We start from the raw sequence: 17,395 nt of genomic DNA, 5'->3' as shown, positions 1-17,395 counted from the left end.
GCCACGCCCAGAGAGCCAGCGCCGCTCTAGCACACCCCCTCCCGGCTACAGCAGCCACGAAAGCCAATATGGCGGCTGAGCACGTGACCCGGGGCAGCCGGATTTCCGGCTTCCGGGACGACGGGGCGGAAACGAAGGGAAAGGCAATCTCTGTCGTGGACGTTTGTTTCTGCCTCCGCTGCTAACGGTAATAACGCTTAGGTGGCCTCTTCTTTTTTCCCCATCGCTACCCGCCCAAACCCCGGGACGTGGTTTGGAGCGAGGAGGATCGCAGCGGCACGGAGAGGCCCGCCGGCCCCTAAAGAAGGGACGCTCTCCGGCCGCATCGACACCTGTAACTAGGCGGCCCCTCCCACTGTCCCTCGGGGCCACGAGAAAGGGGCGGAGCTCGGCCGGGCTACTTGAGCTCCTAGTGTGTACGGGTGCGCGAGCAGATAGTGGAAGCCACTGCGCTGGAGAGAGCTTCTCCCTCAGAGAAGTGAAGCTTGTCCTCCTCCCCTTTACTTGCTCTTCATTCATTCAAAATGTGTATTTCCGCTTATTATGTGCTAGTTGCCAGATAAGCCGTGGGGATAAAAAGTGAGAAAAAAAAACAGACACGCCCCACCATGCTGTCATGGAACTCAAGGACTGGTGGGGGAGAAAAGCATTAATGAGAGCATCAGTGAAATACGCGTTAAGATTACAACTTTGAGCAGTGCTAGGAAGGAGAGGTATGTGTTCTGCGAAAGGCTGTTTGAAGGGATCTGACTTCATCTGGGTGTTAGGGAAGGTTTCTGTGAGAGCTGAAGGTTAAGTGTGAGTTAGCATGCCAGGCATGTGCAAAGGCCTTGTAGCAGGAGGGAACGAGGTAGCTTTAAGAACCTGTAGAAGAGGATTACATCCAGTATCCATGTGGAATCTAAGCCCCCCCTTGACATAGATGTGCAATGGACACAACCAATCCAATGTCCACAGAGAAAATGTGGCATTGGTGTGGGAAGGGTGGCCATGGTGGCTGCTGGGTGCAGGGAATGGGAGGAAGAGATGAGAGGGGGAGGCGTTTTCGGGACTTGGAGCTGTCCTGGGTGGTGCTTCACGGACAACTACGGGACATTGTAGATCCCCCCAGGGCCCACTGAATGGAACGTGGGAGAGTGTGGGCTGTGATGTGGACCATTGACTATGGGGTGCAGCGATGCCCAGAAATGTACTTACCAGGTGCAATGGATGTGTCATGATGAGGAGAGTGTTGCTGTGGGGGGAGTGGGGGGTGGGGGCGGTGGGGTTGAATGTAATTTTTTTTTTTTAATTTTTTTATGTAATTTTTTTACATAATTTTATGTAATTTTGTTTTTGAATGTAATTTTTTTTTAAAAAATGAATTAAATAAAAAAATTTAAAAGCAAATAAAAATAAATAAAAGACAGAGGAAAAAAAAAAAAGAGATATACAGATCTACAAAAGTGAAATCAGACCCCTCAAGATGCACAGCTAGATATGACTCCTTATTAAAGTGCTAAGCCTCTGGACAAATGTTATAAGCAAAGCAGGCTGGTGTTGGAAGAAAATATTTGTCTTTGGTTTTCTAACATAATGTGCTTATGTTTCCAAAAACATACTGGGCAAGTTAAATATGGTCCTCCCTAGCTTTGAAGTTACTAACACCTACCATTTTAATTTTCTTTCAGTTCTGTTATGATTTACTAAAATCATGGTGAAATGTTGCTCGGCCATTGGATGTGCTTCTCGCTGTTTGCCAAATTCCAAGTTAAAAGGACTGACATTTCACGTGTAAGATTTTACTGTAAACAGAGTACTTTTGACTGTTAAAAAAACAAAACACAGTGCTTAAATCTTCAGTTTTGAACTTTAGTTCCTGAGTCCTTTTTAAATAACCTGTTTAGTTAAATTGGCAGTGGCAGGGATTCCTTTACACTTTTATCATTTAGTTAATGTTTATGATACCTCCCAAGGTATCAGCCTGGTTAAAATACATCAAACCCACTTTTGCTATTATTTGCATTCTTACATACCTTCAAAGAAATTCAGTGTTAACATGGAGTTTACTGTCTGAATAAAGGATCTTTGCCCAAATATGTTCTGTTTAGAAATAGATTAAGCTTAAGTTAGAAAAAATATAAATTACAAGTTCAGACCAAGGGTTCTTTGGCTGTATTGCAGATAAATCATTGATCCTAATGTAGTATTTTAGCTGTTCTGTCAAGAGAGAGGAGTAATAAGTTTTAATAATCATTTATAAAGGTTTATTTTGTTACTTTTGTGCCAGCCATTATTTTATGTACTAGAAAAAGATCTAGCTACTTTGCTAGGTATTAAGAAATCAAAAACAAGAACATAGATGCCACTTAAATGAAATGTCTAGAATGGGCAAATTCATAGAGTCAGAAAGTGGATTAGAGGTTAGGTTACTGGGGAAAGAGAAAAATGGGGAATTATTGCTTTAAGGGTACAAAGATTCTGTTTGGGGTAATGGAAAAGATTGGGCAATAGATGATGATGGTAGCACATTGTAAAGGTAGTTAATGCCACTGACTTGTACACTTTAAAATGGTTAAAATGGCAAATTGTGTTTTATACATATAGTTGCCACAATAAATTTTTTCTTAAATGAGTATATATACCCTATCTTATTCCAAAAAGAATTTGAACCAGCTTGGGAAATTGGAAAAAATATTATCAGTGCCGTCTAGATTTCTCAAAATAGTTGTCATCTCCAGAACTCCAAACTCTGTAGCTGTTCTCTTCATTCACTAAACATTATAGTTATGTATTGAGTACTGTAGTAAGTAATTTTTTGATGCCGATAGAAGAATGAAAGTACAAGGGACTCTCTTCATCAGGGAGGAATTCTACATCTCTTCAGATAGAAGGCCCAAATGATATTCATCATCATCTATAGATGAAAAACCATCAGTTGTGGGTCTTACTATAAGGTGTTAAATAACCATTGAAACTTTTCTTCCTTATAATATGAGAAGACTTGAAATAAGTGCCGTATGCCTGAACTATATGATTGGCAGAATACTTTAAATATTAAAATTGAAAGTTATAAAAGGATGAATCATGGTGGTTTCCTGACTATTGCAGTTTCCAAGAGTTTAACAAACTAGTAAAAGATGAATTTAGTAACAGTTGAATTAATTCAAGTATATATCAATACAGTTTAATTTTTTAATATCTTTGGTATTTTTTTCTAGATTTCCTACAGATGAAAATATCAAAAGAAAGTGGGTATTAGCAATGAAAAGACTTGATGTGAATGCTGCAGGCATTTGGGAGCCTAAAAAAGGAGATGTATTGTGTTCAAGGCACTTTAAGAAGACAGATTTTGACAGAAGTGCTCCAAATATTAAACTCAAACCTGGAGTGGTACCTTCTATTTTTGATTCCCCGTCTCACTTACAGGTTTGTTTATGAGATACTGCTTACCAGCATTATTCAGTTTCAACCCTGAATCATGGTTTAGTGTTAGGAAGGGTCAATATAGTGTTACTGAAGAACCTTCACAGCTCTTGTTAACATTTATACTATTTGCTGATTCATGTGAAGTCCATTCCTTGAGTTTTTAAATTTGTAGACTGCTGCTTCAGTTATTTCTAATGTGCAGTTTGGAGTATTTTACCAGTAGTCACTCATAAATATTTGTACAGTACTAAGGTTCAGTTAAGTGGACCGACTGTAAGAGTTTGCATAACTCAAGATTTGGGCCTAAAAATGGAGGTTAACATAAGTTGAATTGAAGGTATGAGTTGGCAGTTCTCCTTACACTGGAATAGAAGTCAAGAACAGAGCCACTAACAGTATCAGATCACCTTGTACTTCTCAGCGCTGCAAACACACAAGTTTAAAGCTTAGGTAGTATTAAAGGGAAAAAACGAACCAGATTATAACAAGAGAAGAAAAGGAAAAAGCTCAGAAAAAAACAAAATAAAATCATTGTGTAAGTAAACTGTAGTTGAATTCTGTTTGTTCTCAGGCATATTAGTGCCATAGGTTGAATGCCTCACCCTTAGTAACTCTCCTGATATCACATATCTGAAAATGTGTTTGCTCCCAGAAGCTGTAGACTGATTCATTGATTGTTCCAATGTGGAAAATTGAGGAAGTGTGTGTGGTTTCCCACAACAATAGTAATAAGGCCTCCATTGACAGGTATTTTCTTCCTGACAGCTGGAAATAAGGAAAGTAGTCCAGAGTGCACTTGCTACCATGTGGTCTTTATTAGTCTCTGCAGTTGGTTATATTGCAATGCCTGAGTGATAAAGTAGAAACTGTGCCTCACTTTGTTCCATATTAATAAATGTACAATACCTTGTGCAATATTCTCGCAAGTTTTTTTTCCTACCAGCAGGATGTCATCTAACTCTAATGTTAAGAAGATCTTAAGAAATGTGGGCATATTAAATCAACTAAACCATAAGTTACTAACTAAGAACTCTTTCCTTATAACAAAGAAATATATTCATTATAGAAAGTTAGATGTAAGCAAAAAAGAAAACAATAATCACATAGTGCAGAGATAATACTGTTAACATTTTGATATCCCAGTCATTTGAGTGTGTGTGTATGCATAAATTCATCTATATTTCTATATGGATGTTTTTATAAAAATAGAATTCCTTTGCTTTTCTTCCTTTCTTCCTTTTTTTAACTTAATAATAGCTAATGTTTATATAGTACTTACGCTGAACCAGGCATAATTCTAAGCACTTTATATTTATTAACGCATGTAATCCTTGTAATAACTGTATGAGATAAATACTATTATTCTCATTTTACCACTCTAGAACACTGAGGTCCAGGGAGGTGAAATGTCTTCTTCAGGATCACAGCATCATTAAATGACAGAGGTTAGATTTGAACTCAGGCATTTTGGCTCCACACTCTTTAACTACTTTCCATGACATTAAATATTTTTCCACAACAATAGCTCTCAAACTTTAGTCTACATAAGAATTATTTAGGAAGCTTGTTTAAAATGCAGAATCCTATTCCCCACTTCCAGAGAATTTGATTCAGTAAGTTTGGATTCGGGTCCAGGACTCTGCTTTTTAACAAGCATCCTAAGTAATTATGACACAGATCTATGATCATGTTATATAGATCATCAATTTATTAAGTAAACGGTATATTGAAGTATAACTTAATGTAGGGAAAAGTGTGCATGCCATAACTGTACATTATCAGTGACCCCCAAAACCTCCCTCATTCTCCTTCCTAGTCATAACACCCCCAATCGTTTTCTCACCATCAGTTACATAAATGGTATGTATATTATGTATACAGTATGTACTCCAACTTTTTTCCCTCAACAGTTTGTGAGATGTATCCATGTAGCATGTAGTAGTAGTCCATTTCTTTTCCTTATATAAATTCTGTTTTATAAATTATAATTTTTCCATTCAGTTCGTTTTTATTTGGGTGGTTTTCACTGTGGGGCTAGTATGAATGGTGCAACTACAAACATTTTTGTGCCTTTTGGTGCGCTTATGTACACATTTCTGTAGGGGGTATGTATGATTTCTGTTAGAGGTGAAATTTCTGGGTCCTTTGGATATATGTGTTCAACTGAATAGATATTGCCATTGTTTTCCAAAGTGGTTTACAAATTTATATTCCCACCATCAGCAAATGAAAGTTCCTCTGGTTCTACATACTTGCCAGTACTTGGTAGTGTCAGTTTTATAGAACACTTAATGCCATCCTTTGTATGAACAATAGTTTCCTTGGTTAAAATTGCATGTTTAAGTTATCTTTCACTATTTTAAACAGCACTGTGACTAACATTATTATAGCTTTATCTTTGTACATTTCCTTATTTTTTTAACTAAATTCCTGAAAATAAAATTGCTGGTTCAAAGATTATACCTATTTTTAAGACTCTTCCTTTTGATACAGATCTCCAGAAGCTCCCAGAGAGTTTGTACCCATCTTCTCCCCTACTAACTGTAAATAAGAGTGCCTGTCCACCTTAACACTTGGTATTAGTTTGCTTTTTAACCTTTGCTAAAATTGATAGGTGAAATGGCTATCATTTTGATTTATCTTTGAATACTAATGAGTTTATACATTTTCTCATGTTTTTATTAGACATTTGTGTTTCTTCTTTGAGTTTCTTGTTCAGATACTCTTCTATTTTACTCTTTATCTTGCTATTTTATAAAAACTGTGTTGAGGATATAGTAATTTAACTTCCATCTATGTTGCAGTTGAAATTTTTTTTAGTTCTAATTATGAGTTTTTCTTTATGGTTATATAGTTTCTGTATTTTTTCTAGTTCCTGTGGTTTTCATTTTTACATTAATTTTCAGTACATGTGCATTGTATTATATGTAAAGGAAATAACTTTGTCTTATTTATTCAACTTAACATGATTTGTAGTCTTTCTCCACTTCTTTAAAAATGCCCTTTTTTATCATATCCTAAAGGTTATATCTATTTTTTCTATTTCTAGATATTCTGTCTAGTTCTAAGAAAGTAACACACTATTTTAACTATCATTATTATGTTATATATTTCTAAAATCTAACAGGGCATATCACGCTTCATTATCAGTTTTGTTTTTTATGGAAATCTGTGTTTCCAGATAAACTTTGTAATTATTTTTGCAAAGTCCATTTAAAATAATCTTAGTGGGATTTAAAATTTATTTACTTTTAAAAGCAATTTCCATGAAAATATATGTTGCATTTACTTGACTGCACAAAATTAAGAAGGAATAAAAATTTTAAAAGGACAGAAGTATCTGTAATGATTGTTATTAACTGTTCTTAACAGGGGAAAAGAGAAAAGCTTCATTATAGAAAAAACTTCACCCTCAAAACACTTCCAGTTACAAACCACAATCACCAGCTTGTTGGTGCTTCCTCATGTTTTGAAGAATTCCAATCCCAGTTCATTTTTGTAAGTAAAATTACTTACTCAGCTAATATTGATACTTTTAAGATGAGTATGTCCTCTCCATTAGGATATAATTCTGTAGAATCTTACCTAAGAACTAGAGGTTTAGATGTTTGAAATTTGTTTTTAATATATAATGTCCAGAAATAATATTGCTTCCCAGCATCATTATAAATTATATATGTACAATAACATAGAGGGAGGTAGTTAATCCTTCAGTTGCATATTTAAAATTCAAAGAATGCATTCACAGAAATGTTTCTACCAAGAAAATGTAATAATTCCTCCCTTTAGGTACTACATTTTCTGCACAGAAATGCGTAATAAAAATAGAATTCTTGTAGTATTCTTGAAGAACAGTTGTACGCATAGAGTATTCAAGCTTGCATTTATTTTTTCTTTTCATTGCTTGTTAGTATTAGAGTAAGCCCTGAAACCCAGTCTGTTTTACTATCTTGATTACTGCATCTTTATAATAACTTTTTATATCTTATTTTTATTAAAGATGTGGGTTTACAAAACGATTATGCATAAAATATAGTATTCCCTTATACCTATTAACATTTTGCATTTGTGGGTACATTTGTTAGAAATGATGAATGCACATTTATAATTACACAATTAACTATAGTCCTTGGATTAACTTAAGGGGCCCACTGTGTAGTGCCATTCCATGGATTTTTTTTTCATTTTTACTCAAATTTTTTTGGTATTCTTGGTCCTTTGCTTTTTTGTTTTTAAAAAGGAGGTGTCAGAGACTGAACCTGGAACCCTGTACATAGGAAGCATGCCCTCAACCACTGAGCTATACCCACTCCCATCCTTTGCATTTTTATACGAACTTTAGAACCAGTTTGCCAATTTCTAACAAAAAGCCTGCTGGAATTTTGACTGGGATTATGTTAAATCTAAAAATTAATTTGGGAAGAATTGATGTGTCAACAATAGTACATCGACCCATAAACTTGACATGTCTCCATTTATGTGGGTATTCTTTAACTTCTCTCGGCAATGTTTTATAGTTTCCAGTGTATGGATCTTTCATATTTTTTTGTTAGAGATCTCCCTAAGTATTTCATATGTTTGGATTCTATTTAAATGGAATTGTTTTGTTTGCTGTTAGCATGTAGAAATACAATTGATTTTTTTATATGAATCTTATATCTGGCAGATTTGCTAAACTCATATTTTAGTTATAGAAGCTTTTTTGTAAAAATGATCAGATTTTCCTCATAGATGATCATGTTGTCTGTGAGTAAAAGCAATTTTAATTCCTCTTTTCCAATTTGGGTGCCTTTCGTTCTTTTTCTTACTTTATTGCCATGGCTAGAACCTCCAAATCTATGTTGAATAGAGATAATGAGAGTTGATATCCATGACTTGTTCCTTATTTCAAGAATAAGGCACTCAGACTTCCATTATTAAACATGATGTTAGTATAGGTTTCATATAAATGCCTTTCATCAGGTTGAGGAAGTACTCTTCTCTTTGATAAGAGTTTTTATCAGGAATGGATGTTAGATTGTCTAATGTTTTTTTCTGTATCCACTCTTTAGTGTGTTATTAAAGTACTTGCTTTTGGCCTTATAGTAGACATCTTTAACTTAATTTATCAGGTGATATTATACCACTTCACCTATAGAATAAGAATCTTATAACAGTGTACTTTCATGTTCTTTCAATGTTTATGCTATTGTTTTAATGTATTTGACTCTTATATATAGTATAAACTCCACACTACATTGATTTAATTCTTCTTTAAGCAGTAAATTATCTTTTTTTCTTTTTAAAGATTTATTTTTTTATTTATTTCTCTCCCCTTCCCTGCACCCACCCCACCCCCCTCAGTTGTCTTCTCTCTGTGTCCATTCGTTGTGTGTTCTTCTGTGTCCGCTTGTATTCTTGTCAGCGGCACCCGGAATCTGTGTCTTGTCTTGTTGCATCATCTTGCTGCATCAGCTTTCCATGTGTGCGGCTCCATTCCTGGGCAGGCTGCAGTTTTTTCATGCTGGGCAGCTCTCCTTACAGGGTGCACTCCTTGCACATGGGGCTCCCCTACACGGGGGACACCTTTGCATGGCACAGCACTCCTTGTGCACATCAGCACTGTGCATGGGCCAGCTCCACGCGGTCAAGGAGGCCCTGGGTTTGAACCTTGGACCTCCCATGTGGTAGGCAGACTCCCTATCCATTGGGCCAAATCCACTTCCCAGTAAATTATCTTTTAAACAGCTTTAAGTAATAAGAAAAATATTTTATAATGTACACAAGTAGTTGCCATTTCCAAGGTTTTTCATTCTTTTGTCTAAATCCATATTTCCATCTGGTATCATTTTCCTTCTGCCTGAAGGACTTACTTTAACATTTCTTGTATATTCTTTTAGCATTTGTATGTCTGAAAAAGTCATAATTTAGCTTTCATTTTTAAAAGATCTTTTTACTTGAGATTGAATTCTAGGTTGACAGTTTTGTTTTGTTTTTTAGTATGTTAAAATGTTGCTCCATTGTATTCTCATGTCCATTGTTTCCAATGAGAAATTTACTATCGCACTTCTTTATCTTTTGTATTTAACCTTTTTTCCTTTGGCTGCTTTTAAGATTTTTTCTTTTCCATTGGTTTTGACTCATTTAATAATTATGTTTCTTGGTTTCATTTTTTTTTCATGTTTCTTAAGGACTTCATTGGGATTTGTTGCACTTCTAAACATGTGGTTTATAGTTTTCATCAAATTTGGAAATTTCTGGCCATAAATTCTTTAAACTTTTTTTTCTATCTCAACTTCCTGGATTCTAATTGCATTTATATTACGTTGCTTGAACTTTTGCCACTATTTACTGATGCTCTGTTCTTTCTTTTTTTTAAATACTCCTTTTTCTCTCTGTGGCTTATTATGGATAGTTCCTATTGTTATATTTTCGCATTCACTAATCTTTTCTTCTCAAATGTCCAGTCTATCATGAATTCCATCCAGTGTATTTTTCATCTTATACATTGTAGTTTTTATCTCTGGGTGTTCTGTTGAGTCTTTTTCTTTCATCTCTTCCATGCTTCTACTTAACTTTTTTTTTTTAGGTACTGGGTATTGAATCCGGGACCTCTTATGTGGGAAGCTGGTAATCACTGAGCCACATTGGTTTCCCTGAGTTGGTTTTTTTGGTTTGTTTTGCTTGTTGTTCATTTTTGTTTTTTTCCCAGGAGGTACCAGGAACTAAACCGGGACCTCCCATGTTGGAGGCAGGAGCTCAACTGCTTGAGCCACATCTGCTCCCTCTACACATTGTAGATTTTACCTTGCTGGGTACTGGATATTTTTATATACTATATTCTTGAGCTTTGTTCTAGGATACAGTTAAATTACTTAAACAGTTTGATCTTTTCAAATTTTGCTTTGTTAGATGGACCAGACCATGCTCAGTTTAGGGCTAATTATTACCCCCTACTGAGGCAAGATCCTTTTGTATACTCCTAATGCCCCATGAGTCTTGAAATACCCTAGTGTGGCTGGTAGGAATAGGCAGTATTCCCAGCCTTCTGTAAGGATAGGGCACTTACCTTTTTTAGTGGTTCTTTCCTCAGCCTCAGATACTTTCCTGACATTCATGTACTCATCTTACTCAGCAGGATGCTCAAGGAGGGACCCTCTGAACATCTCCAGTCTTCTCTCTCTGTAGCTCTCTCCTCTCTAGTACTTGGTCCTCTGAATTCTAGCCACTTTGGTCTCCCTAGACTCTCTGCACTGTCTCCTCAACTCAGTCTTCCAAGCTCTGCCTGGTCTCGCTCCTCGCACTGTGGCCTGTAAACCCTCTCAAGGTAGTAAGCTGGGGTGACCATAGGGCTCAACTTGTTTGTTTCCTACCTCTCACGGATCATTCCTTCTTTCCCTGATGTCCATTACCTTGAAAACTATTTTTATGTGTTTTTTCCATGTTTTGATCTTTTAGGTGGAGAGTCAATCTGGTCTCTGTTAACGTCATCTCGGCTAGAAGTAAAAGTCATCTTTACTAATCGTAATATTAAATAACAACTTTTCAAAATTACTTTCAAGTAACCTTTATAAGATATGTGTTATCTGTATTTTCAAATGAAAAAAAAAAGGCAGTATCCAGTAAAGTTATTTATAATCTAATAAATATTGAGAGGGGTAAAATTATATCTCTAAAATTCTAAGACCAGAACCTTCTCTAAATTCATAACACACAGCCTAAGGACCTGCCCTTGTGCTCCTTTCCTGGTATCCCTTATAAAGTGAAAAATTCATCAAAGTAAAGTAACTCAGTTAAAAATTTAAGAAGTTCAATTTGTTTAAAAGGTAAAAATTAAGCTTATCAGCCCCACACTTAAAGAACCAAAGTTCTACAGTCCGTGAGAGTGTCATGATGTTCATAGCAGACATCTACTCCCAGATGACAAGTGCTTCCCTTCCATAATATTCTGCATTCATGAATGCCTAGCCTTAGAAAAAAGAGAAAAGCCCTAGGCACCCAAAGTATTACTTCTACCCCCATCCTTTTTCTGTGTTCTTTAAACCTCTCCTTATCACCAATAATTAACTTAAAGTTCTTTTCTACGTATAGTAAATGAAAAAACAGCTAAGGCCTAGTATAGCTTTTATCTAACTCTGTCTGTCTGGTTTAAGTAACTTGGTGTTTATGTTTTCAGGAACATAGCTACAGTGTAATGGACAGTCCAAAGAAACTTAAGCATAAATTAGATCATGTGATCAGCGAGCTAGAGGATGCCAAGGAAAGTCTGCGGAATGTTTTAGACCGAGAAAAGCGGTTCCAAAAGTCTTTGAGGAAGACAATCAGGGAATTAAAGGATGAATGTCTCATCAGCCAAGAAACAGCAAATAGACTGGAAGCTTTCTGTTGGGAGTGTTGTCAGGAGAGTATAGAACAAGACTGTATTTCATGAAATCATTTCATGTTATATTCTACCTAAAATTGACACTGGTACAGTTTTTAAAAAATAATTCTCATTTACCATCATTAAATAATATCCCTGCTATAGGGAACTTCTTTGGATCCTTTGGAGCAGTATGCATTATAGTCATTTTCCAGACTTTTTAAAGACAGAAATGTATGCTAGTTATCATGTTTGTTTGTAACTTGTGACGATTATGTTTTTATAGACCTAAACTAGTGCCAGATCAGTATTATAAGATGTTGAAACAGGCAAGAAAATGTTACAGGACTAAGGAAGTGATATCACATCACCCTAATTGCTATAGTAGTAGGAACTGGACACTTTTCCAGCATCAGATTTTTTACTTCAAAGGAGTACCTTACTCATATATATACTTTATGGTAAGTAATTAAATTTTATCTTAAATGCATTTTACTCTAAAGTAGACTTCATTTATTCCATCTTGGGTCCACTCCAAGGTGCTTTAGTTTTGTCATACTAAAGGATCTCTTTGTAAGTCATCCTAGAGTACTGACCCTGAGAATAGCATATGGTAAAGATCTGTTGGCTTTTAAAGATTTTCAGAGCAAGTTTAAGAAGACTGGCCCTTCATGAGGTCTCAGTTTTTTTCAGTACAATGCACCATTCTTCCATCCTGGGAGTATTATGATATAAAATCAGAATGGCTTTAAAAACAAAAAAGCATCATAAATCTGACTTTTAAAGGGTTGATTGCTGTGATCTGACAGTTCTCCTTTACATTTTGTTTCATGACTATTATTTTGTCATGAAGGTATGTCTTTAAAATCTGAATGCCAATACTGGCTGAATACTTTTATTGCTGTTTTGTATTTCACAGAAAGTTATTACTGACATTTGAAAAATATAAAATGTAGAAGAAAACATTAAAATTTACTGATTGTGGCACTTCCACTTGAAACATGAATTGGAGGAAGAGTTATAATATTACCCTTTAATTAGGAGAGTAGATTACTATTGAGAGGCTTTTATTTAGAGAAATGGTTAAGTAAAACAGCTTTAGACTAGTTTTATACTGAATATTCAAAAGAATAACTCTTAGCTATTTTCTGATTGATCTAAATGTTGGAAAGTAGCTTTTCTCCTAATTTCTCATTAAAAGCAACCAAAATAAAGCATCTTAAATACTGTGGATTAAAATAAAAATTATTAGCCAAAGCCACATTCTACTTTGAAGCACATGTATATAGATGAACTTCATTTAGAAGTCCATGCTATAGTAGTTAGAATTTGCATATGAATTGTCTCAGTGTATTAACCAGAAATGAATTGCATTTAGTGCTCATTAGTTCATTGTAATTTTATTTGTGATATAGTAATATCAGTAAGGTAATGGTCACTTGAGGTTTTTTTGTATTTAAGAATTTTCTGTTTTAATGCATGCTATATTTTTATGTAGGATTCCAAACCTTCCATCTAAATGGAATTTTACCCACATTAAGAGATCAGCATTGTACTAAGAGGAAATCATTTAGGTCATACCTTCTTAATACCTTAAAAAAAAAAAGCTCTCCATAGCTATCCCTTATTTCTTTTAGTGATCATTTACTTGTGAATTTAAACTGGACACTAGTGGGAAGTTTGGGTATGATCTTAGTTTTTATAGGGATACTGTGATATAGATCGAGACTTTTCCCTCACCCTTTTGTGAGCCTGTAATTAATATAATACAGTTCATGGGTAAAAGTTAGAGGATATCTCCAAAAAGAATATATCCAAAGTCTAGTTCTCTCCTGTCTGATTTCCAAGAGTAAATTAAGTTTCTGCCACTATCGCAGTTGCTGCAGTCACTTGTGTGTTCTCAGTGAACTTGGCCTTTGTCTTCTTTCTCAATGGACCTAGTATTACTGAAAGCTAGGTAACTATGGGGGAAAAAATATTGCTATCGTCAAGGACCCAGAGCTACCTAACCTGCTCTTTATTTCATGGAGTAATGGTCACCAATAGAAATGTATCATAAAAAAAAATAGTCCCCTCCCTGCCTGCCTCCTCACAAATGCCTGAACACAGTATATACCTCAGTCCTCTGTTCCCAGGGGTTCAAGCCTAGCCTGTGGTAGACCTGTCCCATGAGTGAAGAGAACGTCATCCCCCCATCCAGAGGCTCCTCAGGCAGCCAAGGCTGACCTAAGGATTTCAGTTTTCTTTAAACATTGGAGTGGCCTCTGGATCCTGGAACAACCTAATATACAGTTCAACCCCAGAGCCAAACCAGCCAAAGAGGTTACAAATGACTTGACATGGCATTATTCATTATATCAAGTTTCAATTTGAAAATAGACTTTAGTTGCTAAAGATAATCACAATTATACTGTAGTCTTCGATAAAAGGATGGAATATATTAAGTATATTTCATTTCAAGAGGAAAAAAGTATTACAGAAATAATTGAGGGGTGAAGAATGCATTACATTTTCAAAAATAAAAGATTTTCTTTAGGAAAGTGTTCTACATGGTTTTTATACCTTAAGTTATTCAATAAAATGAGCAGTAAAAAATGAAGAGTATGTATTCAGTTTTTAGCTTTAATTTCTTCTGCATCTTTTCCCTTTCCCAATAGCTCTAACTTCATAGAATCTTCCAGCTTAGATGACACAGGTCATCTGCTTTCTCTACAATGTGGGCCCACTTCAGAGCCCTTCGCTGATGTGGGCCCCACTCAGAACCAGTAGCCTTTCACGTAACCTGGTATATAGAGGAGGGCAGTGTTCCCAGGTGTGCAATATGCTACCTTCATAACTCAAAGAGGATTATCAGAATGGTGCTTCTTTCTTTATGGGGAGAGATGCAAGTGATAGTAATTTGTCTTCTGGCTTAAAGACATGCCCCAGATCACTGGATACCCCTCAAAATTTTACTGATGTGGTGGGGTCCCCCACTTAGATTTTATCTCTCACCTTTTGGAGCACATGTGTTTTATCAAGTTCTCAGATTTACTAGTCACTTCTTGTTCATCCCATTGGAGTAACATAATCCACTGATACAGTGAACTAAGTGATATTCTGTAGAATGTCTATCTGGTCTAGGTCTCTTTAAACTATATTATAGCAGAAGCAGGGGAATTAACATAGCCTTGGGGTAAGACTACATACATAATGTTCATTCCATGAGAAGGTCAACTGTTTATTCCTGTTTTCTAATAAAGATGGAAAAGCATGTACCACCATGTCTGTGTACCCATGGCCATGTTAATCTGCTGTAGCAAAGATAACACATCTGGCACAGCATCTGCAGTCAGGGCTACTATGTAGTTGAATTTGCCTTAGTTAATAAGTAGAGTCTCTCATTCTGCAGGATCTGTCTAAATTTTGCAGGGGCTAGAGTAGTAAATTAGATGGAGATAAGATGGGAATACCACTCCTGCATCTTGTAGGTCTGTAAAGGTTGCATCTTAGCCAATCCCACAAAGTTCTGAAGCTGGGATATGTGCATAAAAGAGTTGACAAAACAGGCCTGAGACTCCTATCCTTAGAAAGGCCACTTAAAAGATTGGCTTTTGGGTGGCAACTGATAACATGGATATTGGGGGGTTCCCACCATTCCCAAACTGCTAAGACTAGTTCATTTGCTTAAACTGTTTGTACAAATAATGAAGTTTATACTGAACACCTGCTTTACTTCTGGGATTCCAGAATTTGAGTACATAATGAGCCCACAGTAGAAATTTGGGCACTGAATCTCTAATGAGCTTCCCTGGTAGGCATCTTTTCAAATGTGTTGTCATGGTTTGAGGACAACATACTAGGAAAATTTAGTGTGTCATGTGACTATACTGGAAGAGAACTCTTGGAAACAGGTGTCTGGTTTCCTCCAGACTTCGTACTATTAACCTTTTCCCTTTGCTGATTTTTCTTTTACTCTGTATTCTTTATGTGTAATAAAGCTTAGCTATGAGTACAACTATAATCTGAGTCCTGTGAGTCTACCAAATCACCAAAACTAGGGATTGTCTTGGAGACCCCAAACACAGCGCTCCAGAATTTTCCTGAGTTGGGGCAAAAAAGCTGGGCCTATAGGCCCCTGCATAATCAATCATTGGTTGTGAGCGGTCCCAGGAAAAAGGCATACACTTGGGCAAGGCAGCTCTCTTCAACTGAAGCAATTTGTGAAGAAGGCTGGCTGCCAGCAGCATCTCCAACAGTTGAAGGAATAAGTCATTTGTTCCTGAAGGGGATTCTGGGTGGCACATCAGGTTGTCCATTGCTTCCTTGAACTCTCACTAGCTTTCACTCCTCTCCATTTTGCTTTAAACCAGGATTACTCTCTATACTAATGCCTTCATTAAAGAAGAATTTAGCAATATGTCAACTAAGTCCAGAGTAAAACTGTTCTAACAGGTCCCCCTTCAGATGAATTTCCCAAAGATAATTCTGTTATGTGTTGGGGACTTATTACAGTTTATAATATTTTGGAACCTTCTCTTTTTGATTCAATATAGTCTGTATAAGATAGAAAATGTGAGATATGCTGGTGTGATAACCAGATAATCTGCAAAAAAACTATTCAGACACCTAAAAAAATTGCCTTCCTGCAAAGTAATTTTATTAGGCCTTTCATTTAATACCTTTCACCCCATAGTGTCTCTAAAATATGCTCATTCCTCTTTCTTTCTACAGAGAGTCTTGGCTTCATGCAAGGACTACCAGATCAGAAATGGTGTCAGATGTTAAGCTAAATATATATTGCATTTTTCAGACATTGGAATCCATCCTTGTACCTATAATGATGACTCAAAATCTTTCCATCCAAACTCCATATCTATTGAAGTAGAGGTTTATACACTCTTCACTTCTCTCAGATACACCCTCCCCACCATCTCCAGGACTATTGCCCAATAGACTCCTTGATCTCTCTATCTCCTCCTATTTCCAGAGAGGACTTTCTAAAATGTACATAAAAGTGCACAAAGGCAGATAAAAAGTAAGACCCAGTTATATGCTGGCTACAGGCAGCGCCATTAAATATAAAGATGCAACAAGATTAAAGATAGGAATAAAGGTCATGCTAAACTAATCAAAAGAAAACTGGAGTGGCTATACTAATAATAGGAGATTTCAGATCTAAGAATATAAAATGGGTGAGAATCATTTCATAATGATAAAAGCGTCAATCAAGAGGACCTACCAATCCTAAACAAAAATGTACCTAATAATAAAGCTCTAAATATATGAAACAAAACTGATAGACCCTCAGGAAGAAACAGACAAATCCACACAAGAGTTGTCAAAAATATGACCATGGGCAGAAGTGGAAACGGAGACAGAGGACCATGGTCTGAAAAGTCTAGGGGGCCAACAAAGTCAATGAGAGGTGTGGTGGGCAGAATAATGACCCCCTAAAGATGCCCACATCTTTACCTCCAATACTGTGGCTATGTTACCTTACATGGCAAAAGGGAGTTTGCAGGTGTGATATTTAAAATACCCAGTCTCTGTCGTCCAAGAGGTTTCAGACTAGTAAGAGATTCCAAAAGCTGAAACTCTGTACTTTCTGCTCTAAAAAATATTTTTTTACATTATTTTTACAAAAGAAGTTCAAAAATCCATAAT

The 17,395-nt window shown here is 36.1% G+C and overlaps 1 protein-coding gene across 1 annotated transcript; it reads left to right on the top strand.

The window, feature by feature from the left end:
* Positions 1–68: 68 nt before the first annotated feature.
* On the top strand, positions 69–15,752 carry THAP6 (THAP domain containing 6). Its single transcript, XM_004472562.5, has 5 exons — positions 69–187; positions 1,671–1,773; positions 3,201–3,408; positions 6,781–6,906; positions 11,564–15,752. The coding sequence occupies exons 2-5, from the start codon at positions 1,694–1,696 to the stop codon at positions 11,816–11,818; spliced, it is 669 nt and encodes a 222-aa protein (XP_004472619.1). The 5' UTR covers positions 69–187; positions 1,671–1,693; the 3' UTR covers positions 11,819–15,752.
* Positions 15,753–17,395: the final 1,643 nt, after the last annotated feature.

Source organism: Dasypus novemcinctus, chromosome 1 (assembly GCF_030445035.2).
Source record: "Dasypus novemcinctus isolate mDasNov1 chromosome 1, mDasNov1.1.hap2, whole genome shotgun sequence".
In the NCBI taxonomy this organism is placed as follows: domain Eukaryota; kingdom Metazoa; phylum Chordata; class Mammalia; order Cingulata; family Dasypodidae; genus Dasypus; species Dasypus novemcinctus.
Note: the sequence above shows the minus strand (reverse complement) of the source record. Positions and strands in the feature narration are given on the sequence as shown.

Coding starts and splice junctions, on each gene's coding strand:
- THAP6 (XM_004472562.5), top strand. CDS start 1,694: ATGGTGAAATGTTGCTCGGCCATTGGATGTGCTTCTCGCTGTTTGCCA. Junction 3,409..6,780: donor ATTCCCCGTCTCACTTACAG/GTTTGTTTATGA, acceptor TGTTCTTAACAG/GGGAAAAGAGAAAAGCTTCA. Junction 6,907..11,563: donor TCCAATCCCAGTTCATTTTT/GTAAGTAAAATT, acceptor TTATGTTTTCAG/GAACATAGCTACAGTGTAAT.